This window comes from Macrotis lagotis, chromosome X, assembly GCF_037893015.1.
Source record: "Macrotis lagotis isolate mMagLag1 chromosome X, bilby.v1.9.chrom.fasta, whole genome shotgun sequence".
In the NCBI taxonomy this organism is placed as follows: Eukaryota; Metazoa; Chordata; class Mammalia; order Peramelemorphia; family Peramelidae; genus Macrotis; species Macrotis lagotis.
This window is the reverse complement of record NC_133666.1, coordinates 79,302,034-79,317,334: the sequence shown is the minus strand read 5'-3', so window position 1 is coordinate 79,317,334 and position 15,301 is coordinate 79,302,034. Positions and strand designations below refer to the sequence as shown.

At 46.3% G+C, this 15,301-nt stretch overlaps 1 protein-coding gene across 1 annotated transcript in view; it reads right to left on the bottom strand.

Moving 5' to 3' along the window:
* LOC141502480 (vascular endothelial growth factor receptor kdr-like) overlaps positions 1–9,921 on the bottom strand; it is a 203,848-nt gene extending 193,927 nt beyond the window's left edge. The window contains exon 1 of the mRNA XM_074207234.1: positions 9,282–9,921. Coding sequence (XP_074063335.1) covers positions 9,282–9,354 — 73 coding nt within the window. The 5' untranslated portion in view covers positions 9,355–9,921. The remainder of the gene's footprint in view (positions 1–9,281) is intronic.
* Positions 9,922–15,301: the final 5,380 nt, after the last annotated feature.

Sequence of the window (15,301 nt, the reverse complement as noted above, 5' to 3'; positions counted from 1 at the left end):
GCCAAAAGTCTTGGGGTAAAGATTGGAAGATTGAGTTTCTAAATGAGGTTGATAACAATGCTCTTAACAAGTGAGAAAGATAAATGAATCCCCAAACTCAAGGGAGAAAGAAAGATGCCGAAAATGCCTAGAATCTGAGTCGTAATGAGTTTTATTGAAGGGTAACTTGAATAACCAGTCAAGATCTCAAGAAGGCTAGAGATGAGGCAGTCCTCAAGTATATCCCTCTAGTTGAGATTCTGTCAGTCATCTGAGCAGCCCTATCCAGATCAACAGGGACAGGAGGGGAAAACCAGCATCCACATTAACCTCATAGGTGATCACCCTGGGTAGCAGCACCAATGAAGGGTAGGGTGTGAACGTGGACTATTGATTGCTACCCAAACACCAGCTCTCTCACAATGGCTCATGAACTGGGTTTTTTTTCCCTGATACTGTAAAGATCCCAATTCTAATGCCCGTTAAGGATGTTTCAATTCTCTGGTGTCAGAGATTCCAAGGCAAGGATTGGCTGAAATGGGGATGGCCAGTGTAGGATGTGAAGGCTTATCCTTATCTCTGCTTAGGATGCAGAAATTTGTTATCTGTGGGAACAAGAGAAATTCCATTCGAAGTAACTACAAGATGCATAAGTTACAATCACTTCCTTCCCTTAACTGGAGCTGATAGGTATTGCTTTTTTAGAAACAGGGAGAGATCTTCCCAGAAGAGAGGGGGGTAGAAGACAAAAGTGATAAACTAGCAATAAATTGCCTGAGTGAACAGAACAGACACAAGATATTATTTCTAAAGAATTTTCTTTTGTCCCCAGTGGCCTTCACCAGTGCCAAGGGGAATACGCTCTCTATATATCAGCTCTTTGGATACAAAGACAATAGGACCTGGCCTTAAGAGCTTCAGTTTTCAGCCATTAATGTTGATTCCTTTGCATTCAATAATATAAAAAACAACAGTGTAGGACTTCAAAACTCTGGTGATTCAATGTGCAAATGACTTCAGCAGGAGAGAGTTGGTAACCTAGGGTGGTAGAACGAGGCATACATTTCTTTACACTGAGCAAACCCATTTATTGTCTTATTTTGTTTTGCTTGACAGGACTTTTTAGCTGGAACTGGAAAGTGCCAATGATATTTTAAAAAGAAGAGAGCATCAATAGAGCATTTAAAGCAAAAGCACATTTCTAAGGGTTCAGAGAAAAGTCAGGTAAGATTCCAAGGCCTCAAATTCTAGAGGGGGAAGCCAAGAATAGGAATTCTCAGGAATTAAATTCTGGTGATACTAAGAGAATCACTTTGGATAAGGAGGAAATTTTGTTATTGTTCAGTCATTTGTCATGTTCAACTTTTTGTGACTTTGTAGTTTTCTTGGCAAAGGCACTGGAGTGGTTTGCCACATTCTTTTCCAACTCATTTAACAGGTAAGGAAACTGAGGCAAACAAGGTTTAGTGTCTTCCTCGGGATCACACTAGCAAGTGTTTGAGGCTGAATTTGAACTCAGGTCTTCCTGATCCCAGGCTGGGAGTTTTATTCACTGCAGTGCCACCTAGCTGCTCAGTGAGGAGCAAGAGTTGTCTAAAGAGATGACAGTAGAGGTATATGGAACTAACTCATCAACCCAAATAGATTTGCAGTAGGTATGTGCAGAAAATGAAAGTAAGGGCAAGTGACAGAGGAAGACTACAGAAGTACAGCCCAGTGCTGTAAGGAGAGTGTCAGGAGGGGAGAAAAATTAGGCATTGAGACAGAGCAGAGAAAGTAGGAGGATGGTTGGGGGCTTTTAGCTACAATGAAAAAAAAGAATTAGGCTTGTTCAGTCTAGCTCTGCAAGACAGAACCAGGAGTAGTGTGGCAATACTGCAGATAAGTAAAATTAGTCTAGATAGATGTTAAGACAAAGTTTCCAAAATGGCCACGGGATGGTCCAAAGGGAGAGTGAGCATCAACTGAAACTGACAAGAAAAGGTTGGGTGGTCAAATGGTTGGGAAGTGAACAGGGGAGCATTGGTCAAAAGCAAGAAGGGCTAGGTGATCCTGGAGTGCCCTGGAGTGGAGAATCTGAGACTCTGTGAATTATTAGGAAGATTAGGAAGTAAGATTTTGATGTCAACTTAAAAGGAGGTCTCCAGTGGAGTGGCCCAGAGAGCTCTGCTTTTCCCTAGACTGTTAAAATATTTTTTTATCTATGACTGAGTTAAAGAAATACAAAAGATGCTACGATTGAGCTTTTTGGAGTAAGTCAGATAATCAATGAAAACATTAATCAAGATGATGAATAACTCCAGGAATGTAACAGGATGCAAAATAAATCCACAAAAGTAATCAACCATCATGGATTTGGCAAATAAAAAACCAGGAGGGAAAAGATAAAGAAATTCCATCTACAAAATTTGCAGAAAATAGATTCACATTAACTTCTCAAGACAAACTCTTAATTTGTATAAATACAACTAGAAAACACTCTTTATAGAAATAAAAGACTATTGTTCATGGTGGGATCAGGTCAACATAATAAAAATGACAATGTTACCTAAATTGGCATTTATCTTCAGTGCTAGGTACCAAATTTCCTAGGGATTAACTTTCTATACCAGATAAAATAGTAACAAATTTCATTTGGATGAACAAGGAGTCAAGAACTTCAAGGGAGATAATGGAAAAAAATGTAGGGCATATTATCAGAACTCTGATAATAAAGCAAAAAACATTTTAGCTAGTCAGTGCTAGTTACAATGTAAAAAAACAAAACAGAACAAAATAGTGGCAGAAACAAAGAAAACTGATGCTTGATAAACTCAGGAACACAAACTTCCAAGTTAAAGACTCTGCTGGAAAAATTTGGATAGTAGTTTGTTGGAAAATAGGCTTTTGCACAAATAAAAATCAATGCAGCTAGTATAATGTGAACTTGACAACTGGGGAAAAAAATCTGAGCCACAATTTCATGTACGGTCCTCTACTTCTATTCTACCATGTATACTGAAATATTTATTTTAAGTGTGAAATTCAGAAAAAAAATTATATATGTAACTGCATTGTATATATGTATGTATATATACACAAATATATATACATACAAATATAAAACTAAGCTATTTGGTTTTAAAGATTTTTCCCCCTAAAATGCAAATTATCAACAACTACATAAAAATACCCCAAATCATTAATAATAAGAGAGGTAGTCATTAAAACACCTCAAGAAAGGTTTCATCTCATGCTCATCAAATTGACAAAGGTGATAAAAGATAGAATTAGTCAAGAGTGATGAGACTTCTAGAAGACAGGACTGATAATACACCATTAGGGGAGCTATCAATTGGTCCAAGTATTCTGGGAATCTATTTAGAATTAAATAAGAAAAATTTAACTTTTCATACACTTGAGCCCAGCAATCCCCATTGATGGACATTTTTCTCAAGGAGGTAAAGGCCAGAAGAAAGTCCCATATGTTCAAAAATATTCATGCTAGCTGTTTTGGTAAGGGAAGAAGAAAGAGGGAAGGAAAAGTATTTATTAAAAGCCTACGGAACACCAGGTAAAATATTATCTTATTTGGTGTCAAAAAACTAGAAACAAAACATGCGCCCATTATTTGTGGAATGGATGAACAAAGCATGGCAATATGAACATAATGGAATACTACTGTGCCATAAAAAACCACGGATATGAGGAATTTATAGAAACATGAGAAGATTTTAATAACCCGATGCCAAGGAAAGAAAGTAGGGACATGAGAACAATCTATACAATGATTACAATAACAGAAAGGAAAAAGATGTCCGAATTTAGATTATATATAATGTCTAATCTCATTTCCAGAGAATAGATGATGAAACCCCTTTCCCCTCTCTGAGATTCCAGGTGTGGATTACTGTCCGACATAGTTGTTGGGTTCATTGGTTTTGCTTAACTGTTTTTCTTTTTTCTAAGAGAGAATCCTCTGGAGAAAGGGTTATTGAAAAAGAACAACAAAATACTATTGAAGCATTTTTTAAATAAATGAATAGATGGTATGTTACCAAATGAAGGAAAGAGTCAGGACCCAAAAGGCTCTTGATAAGACAGAACCTTGGGACAGAATGAATGAGATGAAATTCAATATAGATAAAATTATAAAAATTATATATAAAATAATAATAATATAAAATTATAAAAAAAAGATTACTCTGGAATTTTTTTGTGAGTCTGAGAAGTCTTTGCTTATATAGAGCAGAATCATTCATTGCTCCTAGCTCTGCCCTCAGGGGTCTAGCAAAGCAAATCTGGTATATGACAGGTCTTCAGATACTTAAAGTGTCAGTCATGTGGTTCCCCATCATCTCCCCTACTCCAGCCCCTGTAAGGCCTCTCTGGTCCAGGCTCAGCATCGTCAGATCCTTCAACTACCCCTCATCTGGAAGATATAGTCATAACTATATTGACATATCCATTCGTACGGCTATATTCTGGCCATGTGCAACCGATAGACAATAAACTGAGGGAGAAGGGGAGGGGGAAATTGGGGAAGGGAATAAGTATTTATTGAGCACCTACTATCTGTCAAGAATTTTATAAATATGATACCATCTGATCTTCACAACAACCCTGGGAGGTAGGGATTAATTGCAATCCCCATTTTACAATTGAGGAAACTGAAGCTGACAGAAGTTACATGAGTTGCTCAGGGTCACACAGCTGATAAGTGTCTGAAGCTAGATTTGAATTTTCATGTCTTCCTGATTCCAGATCTACTGCAGTATCACCTAGTTGCCTTAGAACTGGGCATTGAATTGAGTGTGTGGAGATAGCAGGAACTGAAAAAGGAGGCTCAGCCATTCAGCAAGGGGAAATAACAAGAGTTCAAAGACCCAAGAGATGTTAAAGAGAAAATGGTTAGTGTGGAAGGCTCTTCTTCACTGTTCCAACCTATAGGGCCTGGTCTAACTCATCCTCTATCACAATCACCGCTAGAGTGCTCTACTAAACTCTGACCACATGTATATGGAATTAGTTCTTTTGCAAACAGAAATCTGGATCTCCAAACTTTGGCTGGACTCCACAGATGAGAAAGAAAAATAAAATCAAGAACTCCAACTCCAAAGAATAATATCAGCTGACATTTATATAGGACTTTATGACTCCCATGTCCAGTATTTAATTTGAACCTTAAAATGGTTCCATGAGGCAGGTAATACAAGACTTTTTAGCCCCTTTGGGGATCAAAGAAGTATGAGTGACTTGCCCAAAGTCACACAGTTAGTATATGTGTGAGGTAGAAACTGAACTCAGGTCTTCCTAGCTCCTGAAATCACAATGGCCCAGGGTCCCCACCCAAAGGACACACTTAGATCCCTTTTCTGTGTAGGTAGCTGGAAAGAACAGAGCCTGGAGACCTGGATTTTAAACCCAGATCTACCAAACCATCTCTAAACTCAGAGGGCTTGGCAAGCTCCTGGAATGGCTGAACAGTCAATCCTGAATACACTTAGCAAAATTGTCCACTTTCAGTCCATCACCACAAGCATTACAAGAAGTTGGGCCAGAGAGCTCAAGCCTGTGCTGGCTACTTAGCACTTCGGTGACCCTGGATAAGTCCCTTTAGGGGTAAAATGAGCAGCCTGGATTTAAGAGCTGTAAGGGTGATCTTATCTCTCATCAGAGGGAGAGCAGTGAGTCATGGGCTTGACCCAGGAATTTGGATTTGCCATTCCTGGTTCTCCCTAGGGCCTACTCATCTTCTAGACTTCTCTACCATCCTGGCAAACTTCCCAAGAGATACTTTTCCCAACCCCAGCCAAAAAAGGAAAAATCTGCACTTAGCCATGCCAGGTCTGTTGATTGAGCATTCCTTTCCTCACCTGTAACATGAAGAGACTGCTGTAGAGTTGGAAGGTTTCTTTCAAATTACATACTCTAGACCTCAGTTTCCTGATCTGTAAAATGAGGGGTTGGTCTCCATGATTTCCACTAGCCCTAAATTCTTACTGTAATGAGTTTGGTCACTGGCAAAGGAAGGATCACATAATGTTAAAGATCTCAAAGATCATCTAAGTAAGCCTATCCCTCATTTGACTGATGGCCCAGATTGGGGAGGTGGTTTGCGTAGAGCCATACAGTTATTAAGTGACAGAGCCAAAGACCTGAAACCAGCAAACTTCCCAAGTCATGAGACCTGTTCCCTAAAGTCCAGATGGAGAAGTTTGGGAGATAACTGGGTTGCCTAGAAGGGCTAACTTCAAGCAGACCACCTGAAGTTTCAATCAGAGAACCACCCGGGAACCCCAGTCCCATGAAATTGACCCCATTTCCAACCCCTGACATGGAAGAGTTTGGGGTCTTCCAGAGGTGCAGTTAGGATACTAATGCCACAAAGAGAGCCATGTTTGTTTCTAACTCTGAACATTCCACTGGGTTCCCCTGGCGGGGGGGGGGTCCTTTTTCACTGTCTCCCAAGGCCAGGAGCCCATCTCCTGTATTTGCCTGCCAGAAAGGCAAACTTAGAAAACTTCCCACTTTTCCCAGGGTCCACCTGCTGAACTCACACCCTGGTGGGATTGAGAGATGGAGTCCTCCTACATTACAGTCCCCAATCACTGCTCCAAGGACTCAGTTAGTTATGTTAAAGTTCAGTTTTGTGGAAGTTACCAGTTGGGTTGGTGGAGGGGAGTTATGAAGGTCTAGGCTTCAGATACTATGTCCTTGAGTAAGAGACTTGGGCAGTCTCTTCCATTTAGGTGACTGAGCCTAGTCAGAAACATGTGAGTTCAAATACAGAGGCAATGAGACACTGTGCAAGTCACTTCACTTTTGCTGGTCTCAGTTTCTTCATGTATCATATGGGTGTTCTTGACAGATTATTGTAAGGATCAAATGAGCTAACACTTGTAATGTGCCTAGCAGGGTCCTTTTCTCCTTTCCCCTCCCTTGGTATATTGTAGATGCTACAGAAATTCTTGTTTGTTCCTTTTCCTTGCTTGGTATTTAAGGTCCTTTCCAGCTCTAGACATAGGTCTACAGAGCCCTGGGGGTGGCTCACGGTCCTGATTCTGTCCTTCCCATGCAGAGAAAGTCAGCAGATGGGGTTCAGGGAACTGGAATTCTAGGAAAAGGGGCAGTAGTCTCCCAATACTTGGATGAAACTGAGAAAGGAACAGTTTGGAGAAGAGATACCAGATGTCAGGAAGGGGCAAGGAGGAGGAATCAGGGCATAGGGGGAGGGAAGGATCAAGTGATGGGGGGGAGGAAGGGAGGGGAGGAGAAGGGAGAAACCAGGGACCAGGAGGAAAAGAGAGGAGGAGAAGGGAAAGGAAAGGATTGGAAAGGGGAGGAAGATTGAGGACCAGAGCAGAAAGAAGAAACTAGGGAGTGGAGTAGGAGAGAAACTTGAGACCAGGGTAGGAGGGAGGAGAGAAGGACAAGGAATATCAATAAAGTATTTGGTCTTCCAATAATTGGTTTTAGGATGTCACTCTAAACTTCTTGAGGGAACTAGACCAAGGCCACCTTAGCTTTGGCTTCACCAAAAGGCAAAGGTCTCTACACTTTGATATTAGAAAAGAGCCCTGGTCTGAAGGGCAGAAGGTGTAACTTTGGTTCTGCTCTTCATTGATCTGTGAGTTTCTTGAGGGCAGTGACCCACGTTCTTGCTTTTCTCTGTGACTCTAGGCCCATAGTAAATACTTATTTCAATACTTGTCAGCTGTCTTTTAACAAATCCTTTTCCCCTCTCTGGGTCTCAGTTTCTTTGTAAGGTAAGGGAAGAAGAGGGAAGAACAAGCTAAAGCTTCTCTAGCTGCTATCACCCGCCTACCCCATGCCCTCTGAAATTCTGGGCTTTTGGCGCTCCCTATGAGGTACCTGGATTCTCAGGAGGGAAGAGTCTCTGATATGAGATTTGAGAGATTCAAGCAGCCCGAGGAAGGGATTGAACCGAGGGGGGGGGGAGTGATTTCTTGGAGTCGAGATGGGGGGGAAGCGAGAAGATGGGGGGACATTGGGGACTTGAAACATTCTTTTCACTCTGGAATCCTGGAGTCCCCCCAATTGACACCTGTGGTCTCCAAGTCCAGGTGGGGTTGGGGGCTGTGGAGTCGGCAAGGGCAGCCGCAGCAGCATGTTTGGGGGGGGGGGGGGTCCAGGTCCTGGGGAGTGGTCCATCCTGCAGGCTGCTTTCGGTCGTTGGAGGCAGCTGGCGCTACCTAGCGGTCCGATGTTTCGCCTTCACCTGCCTTCGCTCTGGGAGCAAGTTCAACTGGCTAAGGGGTGGCGGGGATTTTTTGTTGTTGTTGTTGCTAAGTTTAATTGGAAACATATTAAAGCTGAAAATACCCAACAATTAAAATGGCAAAATATTTAAAATAGTTGCCTCCATAAAGGCGCCATGTTTAACTCCGACTTTCCGTGGCTGCCCTCTCGGCCCCTTGCCTCCATCCTCCGCAAGGGTCAGGGAAGGGTTTTGCCTTCGATTAGCGCGGGGCGTCTCATCCGCCCCAGTCAGATCCTCCAAAGGAACAGGGTTTCACGGAGGGCCTTTCCGAGTTCACCGCGCCCCCTTCTCCCTAGTCGGAGGGTGCTTTTGCTCAAAGGTGTCCCAAGTGGGAGCAAATATCACGGACTGCTAGGGAGGGCGTGGGGGCGGGCCGGGGTACCTGAGCGTCTAGAACGCAGAATCCAGTCTGGAAGGGATCTTAGAATACGGAAAGCCAAGAGCCACCGCAGAAAAGGAAGTATGCCAGCTAGAGTTTCGAGCCCATGGTGGCCCCTGAGGGGCAGTGATTAAGTGTCGCGGCTAAGCCGCAGAACTTGAATCCAGAACTCGCTTCTCCCTTTCAGTGCAAGTGACTAAAGGAGCGTTTCATTAGAAGTGGGGGCACTGGGGACGGCTTGCATTGCATGGAGGGGAGTGGTTGGCACAGTTGGGGCATCGCAAAGCAACTGGGGAAGGGGTGCCGGGGGGGAGTCCCCCCCATTCGCAGAGAGAGCAACCAAAACAAATCAAACACTTAGGGCCGCGTCGGCCCCGAGTGCCCTCTCTCGGAGATCCCCCGTCCGCTCCGAAGCAGACTCCGGGAATCTCCAGCCCCGACGTCTTTTCCCCCCGTCGGCTGCGGCGCCTAGCCACGAGGTTCAGGTGGCTGGCAGCCGGCCGATCGAGAGCCCCCAACCCTGGCCGCCCTCCCCCACCCCAGTTGCTGCAGTTGCGAAAAACACTTGGAGCCCACCCACCCCGGGGCCCCGAAGTGGAGCGGCGGGGGTGAGGGGGGTTGGGGAAAGGCCGGAAGGACAGGTGCCGGCGCTCAGCTTACCTGGAACCCCAGTCCAGGCGAGCAGCAGCAGCAACAGCGCGGCCGGGCCGGGCCCGCGAGCCGGTGGCATCATCTCGGGGGGCGAGAGCGCAAGCTTCGCTCGTTCCGTCTGCCTGCCCGCTGCGCGACGTGGAGTGGACTGGAGTGGACTGGGCTGGAGGCACTGAGGGGAGGGGAGACGAGGCGAGGGGAGGGGCCGGCCGGCCCAGGAGGAGGGGCGGGGAGGGCCGGGGGGCCGGCCCGGAGGCCAGAGGGGCTGGGCTAGGCCGGCCCCGCAGCGCTCTCGGGACCCGCTGCGGCCACGAGTTGGCGACCCCTCGCTTCCCCGGGGCCCTGGCGCCGGGCCCGGAGCCGCCTTCTCTGCCGGCTGGCCGCTCCGATTGGCCCGCCGAGGCCCGGGGCGGGCCGACGGGGGGGGGGGGCGGCCGAGTGGGAGCCGGACTGAGCGGAGTCCGGAGGGGCGAGGGCGGTCCGCGCCCCCTGCCCGCCGGCCGCAGGTGCTCGAGCCGCGGGCCGCTGGCCCTGCTGGAGGCAGAAGGGCAGGCGACCGGCCAGGGGGTGGGGGGGCCGGGGGTCGGGGAGGCGGAGGACCGGAGGCTGCGGCGGCGGCGAGACGGCTCCAAAGGCGACCGGCCGGGAGGCTGCTCCGAACAGAGTGGCGGCGGGGGCGGGGGGCGGGAGGGGAGGGGGGAGGCCAGAGACACCGCCACGGCCGGGTGGGGGTGGCTCTGGCACTTCCCTTTCCTGCCCCCTCCTCTCCCCTCCCCTCCCCTGCCCTGCCCGGGCCTCCTCCTCCCCTCCTCTCGGCCAGCTAGGCTCCCGAGCACAATTCCCCCCATCCCACCGCAGCCCACCTAACTCCCCCTCCCCTGCCCCGCCCCCCGCGGAGCTGCGGGGCTGTGAGGGGCGGGGGTGCAGGGGAGGTAGTCTTGGGAGAATCGGAGGAAACGTCGACGTCAGAGACTGCCGTGCGGGCCGAGAAAGAGACGGTTCCGGCTCGGGCCAGCCCCGACGGAGCGGCCGACAGAGTCGGCTAGTCTCGGATTTCCCCACGATCGTGCCATCTCTGACCGGCCCCGAAGAGCCCCTAAAGGGACTACAAAGACACAAAACACTGTGTGTTTGTGTGTGTGTGTGTGACAGAGAGAAAGAGAGAGAGAGAGAGAGAGAGAGAGAGAGAGAGAGAGAGAGTTTGTGTGTCTGTTCGACGTGTTGGGGAATAAAGAGAAGACTCATAACTCAGAGTGCTGTGGAATAATAACACGTATAAACTCATCCGACCTCAAGTCTGGGATCACAAAGTTTATAGTTTGGAAAAGGTCCTTAGAGGCACGCTGACATTTTCCAGGGGGGATACTGCAGCTCAGAGAGGGAAGTAACTTGCCCCAGGTCACACAGTAAGGGAAACCCTTCCAGACACTGACTCCCAATTGAGAACCCGTCCTTGCCTTTTTCTCTGTAACCCCAGGAAGCAGCATAGCCCCAGCCTCAAAGGCAACACCTGTTAAACAAGTGCAAGTCTTTGCTGTTGTTCAGTCATGTCTCACTCTGCTTGACCCTAAGAACCATAGAAGGCCAGAGCTTCAGATCCTTCACTATTCCTCAAATGACACTATCCATCTCATCCTCTCCTGCCTCCTTTTCCTTTGGTCCTCAGTCTTTCCAACATCAAGGTCTTTTCCAACCCCTTACTTTGAACATTTTTCAGAATAATCAACTGTGGCTCCAAAGGAAGGGAAATGACTTGCCCATGTTCTCCCAGCTAGTAAGGCGCAAAGGCAGTATGATGTTCAAACACAAGGTTAGCCCATTAGAACTTCAGGGTTCTCCACTACACCAGGACCTCTGGCCCTGTTTGAATGTCTTTCCAAATCAAAGAATATCAGACCTGGAAAGGTTTTCTCACAGTACCATATAGACCCACTGATGACCAGAAAAAAGTAGTTCCAAGGTCACAAAGGCAATAAATGGAGGAATCTGAATTTAGACCCCTTACTCCCAATACACCTATGCTTTTTGCTCTCTACACCTTCCCCCTCCAGCCTGAGGCACCTTGGGGCCCTAGCAAAACACACTGACTTATCTCATCCCTCCCATGGGTGCAAAGTAGAGAGCTGCTCCTCTTCACTCCTCAGAAAGAGGGCGTGCAAAACCATACCACCCCCACTGCCCCATCCTGTCCTGATCCTTGCCCATCCCCAGGCTCCCTGTTCCCCAGCTGGCCGATGCTCCCAAACAGCCAAGTCTTTCCCCCCAGACCTAATAGATCCCTTAGCTGTCCTTCATAGCACACTCAGAGATGGGGGAAGGCTTCACTGCCTCAACCACTCCTGTGTTAATTAACTAGGCTTCCAACTCAGAAACCAAAAGCCATTCACAGAACAGGGGCCCACATCAAGCAATGGAAGAGGGGTAGGCTAGTTGTGCAGCAGCTGCTATGGGAAGCTCTTGCAGCTAGCAGAATGCTTAAAAAAAAAAAACAAGGGAAAAGCCCCAAACCCAACAAACATGAAATGGAATGGAAAGGGAACCTCAGAGTCCAATAGGTTTCTATAGTGTCAATGTCAGCTCCTTGGAAGAGGCTCAGTGGATTAGTCCTGGCTTGACAGTTGTCTATAGGGAGAAGGCAGGGAATGAGCTGAGCAAATTCCTCCCTCTCCCTGGACCTTAATTTTCCTATCTGAAAAAGGGGTTCAGTAGTCCTTCCAGTTGGAAATTCTCTGTTCCAAGATCTCCCCCAGCTCTGGCACTCTTTTTAACTTCCCTCCCAGCTTGGACTGGCTTAAGGGCCAGTCCAGTCTGGCAATTTCAAGTTCTAAGGCTCCTCCCAGCTCTGACATTCCTTGTTCAAAGACTCTTCCCAAGTCTGACATTCTATGTCCCTCTCAGCTCTGACATTCTCAGTTCTAAGGTCCTTCCAGCTCTGACATTCCCTGTTCTATTGTACCTCCCAGGTCAGACATTTCCGTTCTAAGGCCCTTCCCAGCTTTGACATTCCCTGTACCAAAATCCCTTCCAACTGTGACATTCTCTGTTCTAAAGTCCCTTACAGCTCTGGAATTCCATGTTGCTAGGTCCCTCCTACCTTGGACAATCAAGGTCACTGGATTTGGAGCAAGAAAACCCCATTTGGAGTCAGCTCCTCACTACCTATGTATCACTGGACCATTTTCTTCTATAAAATAAGGTTATTATTGCTGTCATGTCCAACTCTTTGTGACCCTCTGGACCATAGACATCAATGCTGTCCAGGAGGTTTCCTTAGCAAAGATACTGGAGTGCTATGCCATTTTCTTCTCCAGCTCATTTTACAGATGAAGGAACTGAGACAAACAGGATGAAGTGACTTGTCCATTGACTGACTGCCACAAAGCTGGATTTGAAATATAAGTCTTCCTGACTCCAGGTCCCACACTCTATCCACTGCAGTGCTACCTAGCTGCCCCTTAACTCATCATGTGTCATTTTCCATCTCCCTCTCTGAGCCTTGCATTGTCTCTTCTGTAAAACGGGCCTGGCAAGGATCAGCCTACCTGGAAATATAGATTAGTATTAAATAAAGGTTCTGAAACTTCATTGTTTGCATTTTTGAGTGACCTCTCTCAGGAAAGCAATTTGGAAATTCTTCAATAGAGTGAATCACTCTAATCTGTCTTCCCATCACAATGGAACCAAGAAAAGGAGGTGAGAAATGCACCTCCTTCCTTTCTTTGCAAAAGTCGAGGACTATGGGTGTGCAACACGGCATATCCCAGCAGACAAGTGGATATGCTGGTTGGCTTTAATAATCTGCTTCTTTTTCCTTCTATCTTTTTTATTCTTTGTTCCAAGGGAAGGACTGGATTAGGGAAGGAGAAGGGATGGATTCAGTAGAAAACACAAGTTAACAATCCCTGTCATTTTAAAAGCTAGGTATCCTTGGGGAGGGACTCCTTCACCCAGAACAGACTGAGTTGAGGAAGGGGACCCACTTCCCTCCAGACTTGGGAGTGTTTTGTCAATGGAAAAGACCAGAGCAAAAAGACCCTGTTATGCAAATAGGAGACAAGCCAGAAGGCAGGGCTGCAATCAGGCAGTTAACACTGTACAGAGCCATGGATGAGGGGTCACAGGAGACGTACCAGAAACAGGCATCATGTAGCCAAATCATCCAGGTTTAAGCTGACTTTTTTCTGTTTGTATCCAGTTGTTATGGGGGAAGGGAGAAGGTAGGAACACACCCTGAGCCCTTGTCCCCCAGCTTTACAGTCCTGGAAAAAAACAAAGTAAGACAGAGTAGGAGGCAACTGATTGAGTGTTTCTCTAGGCCTTTGGGCCATGCCTAGTTGTCCAGTTCACACGGCATTCATGTGTTTTTTGCTTTAATGGACTAGCATATTGCTAATAATAAAAGATAGTAGAGGCCTAGATCTGAAGGAGGAAGGACCTTCAGAGGCTACTGAGTTCACAACTCTCCTTTGAGTTCAGCTCCTCTTATTTTACAGAAAGAAAACTGAGACCCAGGGAGGAGAATGCACTTATCCAAGGTCACACAGGGTCAGAGACAGTACATATGCCTCCTGATAACCTCTTTGTACATCTTTGTAAACCAGAAGGCCCAATAGACATGTTAGAGGATTATCATACTTGGTAAAAACAAAGAAACAAGATTCTTTACTAAGCTGATGACATATGGAAAAGTAAAAGCAGGAGGTCTTCCAAGGCACTCTAATTGATTTAGTCCAGGGATGCTTAACTTTGTTTTTTTTTTAAATAGGTTGATAACTATATTTCAATAAAATAAGTTTTCTATGTCATCTTAAATAGATTTTATTTTATTTTACTTTATGCAACTAAAAACAGGTTTTGGACAAGGGGCCCATAAGATTTACCAGACAGATGAACCAAAGGGTCCTATGATGGACACAAGAAGGGATCAGAAGTCGTGCCAGAGATGGTCAATGCTCATTTGACTTCTAGCCAGGCTACTCCATTGGGGGACAGCTACATCGTCTGTTTCCTAGGGGTCTTCTATCTTGCCCGACTGTTGCCTATAGGGAGGCTGGAGATCACCTTCTGCTAGGTGAGTGAGCCTGACTGGCCCAGTTCTGGTTCCCTGAAGGCTCCCAGAAACTGCCACCTGTTGCCCGACCCCTCAGTCCAGTAAGCATTTAGAAAGCTCATCTGTTTTAGGACTGAGAGTTGGTTGTTGTTGATCATTTCAGTCTTGCCTGATTCTCTGTGAACCTATTTGTGGTTTTCTTGACAAAGATACCATAGTGGTTTGTCATTTCCTTCTCCAGCTCATTTTACAGATGAGGAAACTGAGACAGAGTGGAGTGACTTGTTCAGGGATTCACAACTAGTGTCTGAGGCTGGACTGGAACTCAGGTTCTTCTGATTCCAAGGCCATTGCTCTATTCACTGTACCTTGAAAGCTGGCTAACCCTTCATAGTCTAGCCCCTTCCAACCATTCCAGACTTCTTATACCTTAAAGATCTCCCCCAGATACTCTACAATCCAGTTGTACCAACCTCCTTGGCCTCCTTGTTCTTCAGTCTTTCTATCTCCTAACTTCAGAAATTTTCTCTGACCGTTCTTCACACCCTGTGTATTCTTCCCCCCCTCATCTCTCCTTTCTGATACTCCTGGTTTCCTTCATATCACAGCTAAAATTCCACCTTCTACAGGAAGTCTTTTCTGATCCCCCTTAATGCCGATGCCTTCACTCTGGAATTATCTCATATGTATCATGGGTAAATCCTGTTTGCAACGCATTCTTTGCATTGGGGTGCCGATCAACTGGGGTATTGTCAAACAAGCGATTGTATATTACTGGGATGACAAAGCCTGGACAACGGGGGCTGCATAAATACTGACTTTTAAATCTCAGCCTTCCATTCCCTAGTTGTGTGACCTTGCACAAGTCAATTTCTCTCCATCTAGCTTTACTCCTCTGTAAAACATGAGGGTTGGACTGGATTATCTCTAAGATCCTTAACATTATGGTGTTCTGTGTTCTCTAAGGTCCCTTCCAATC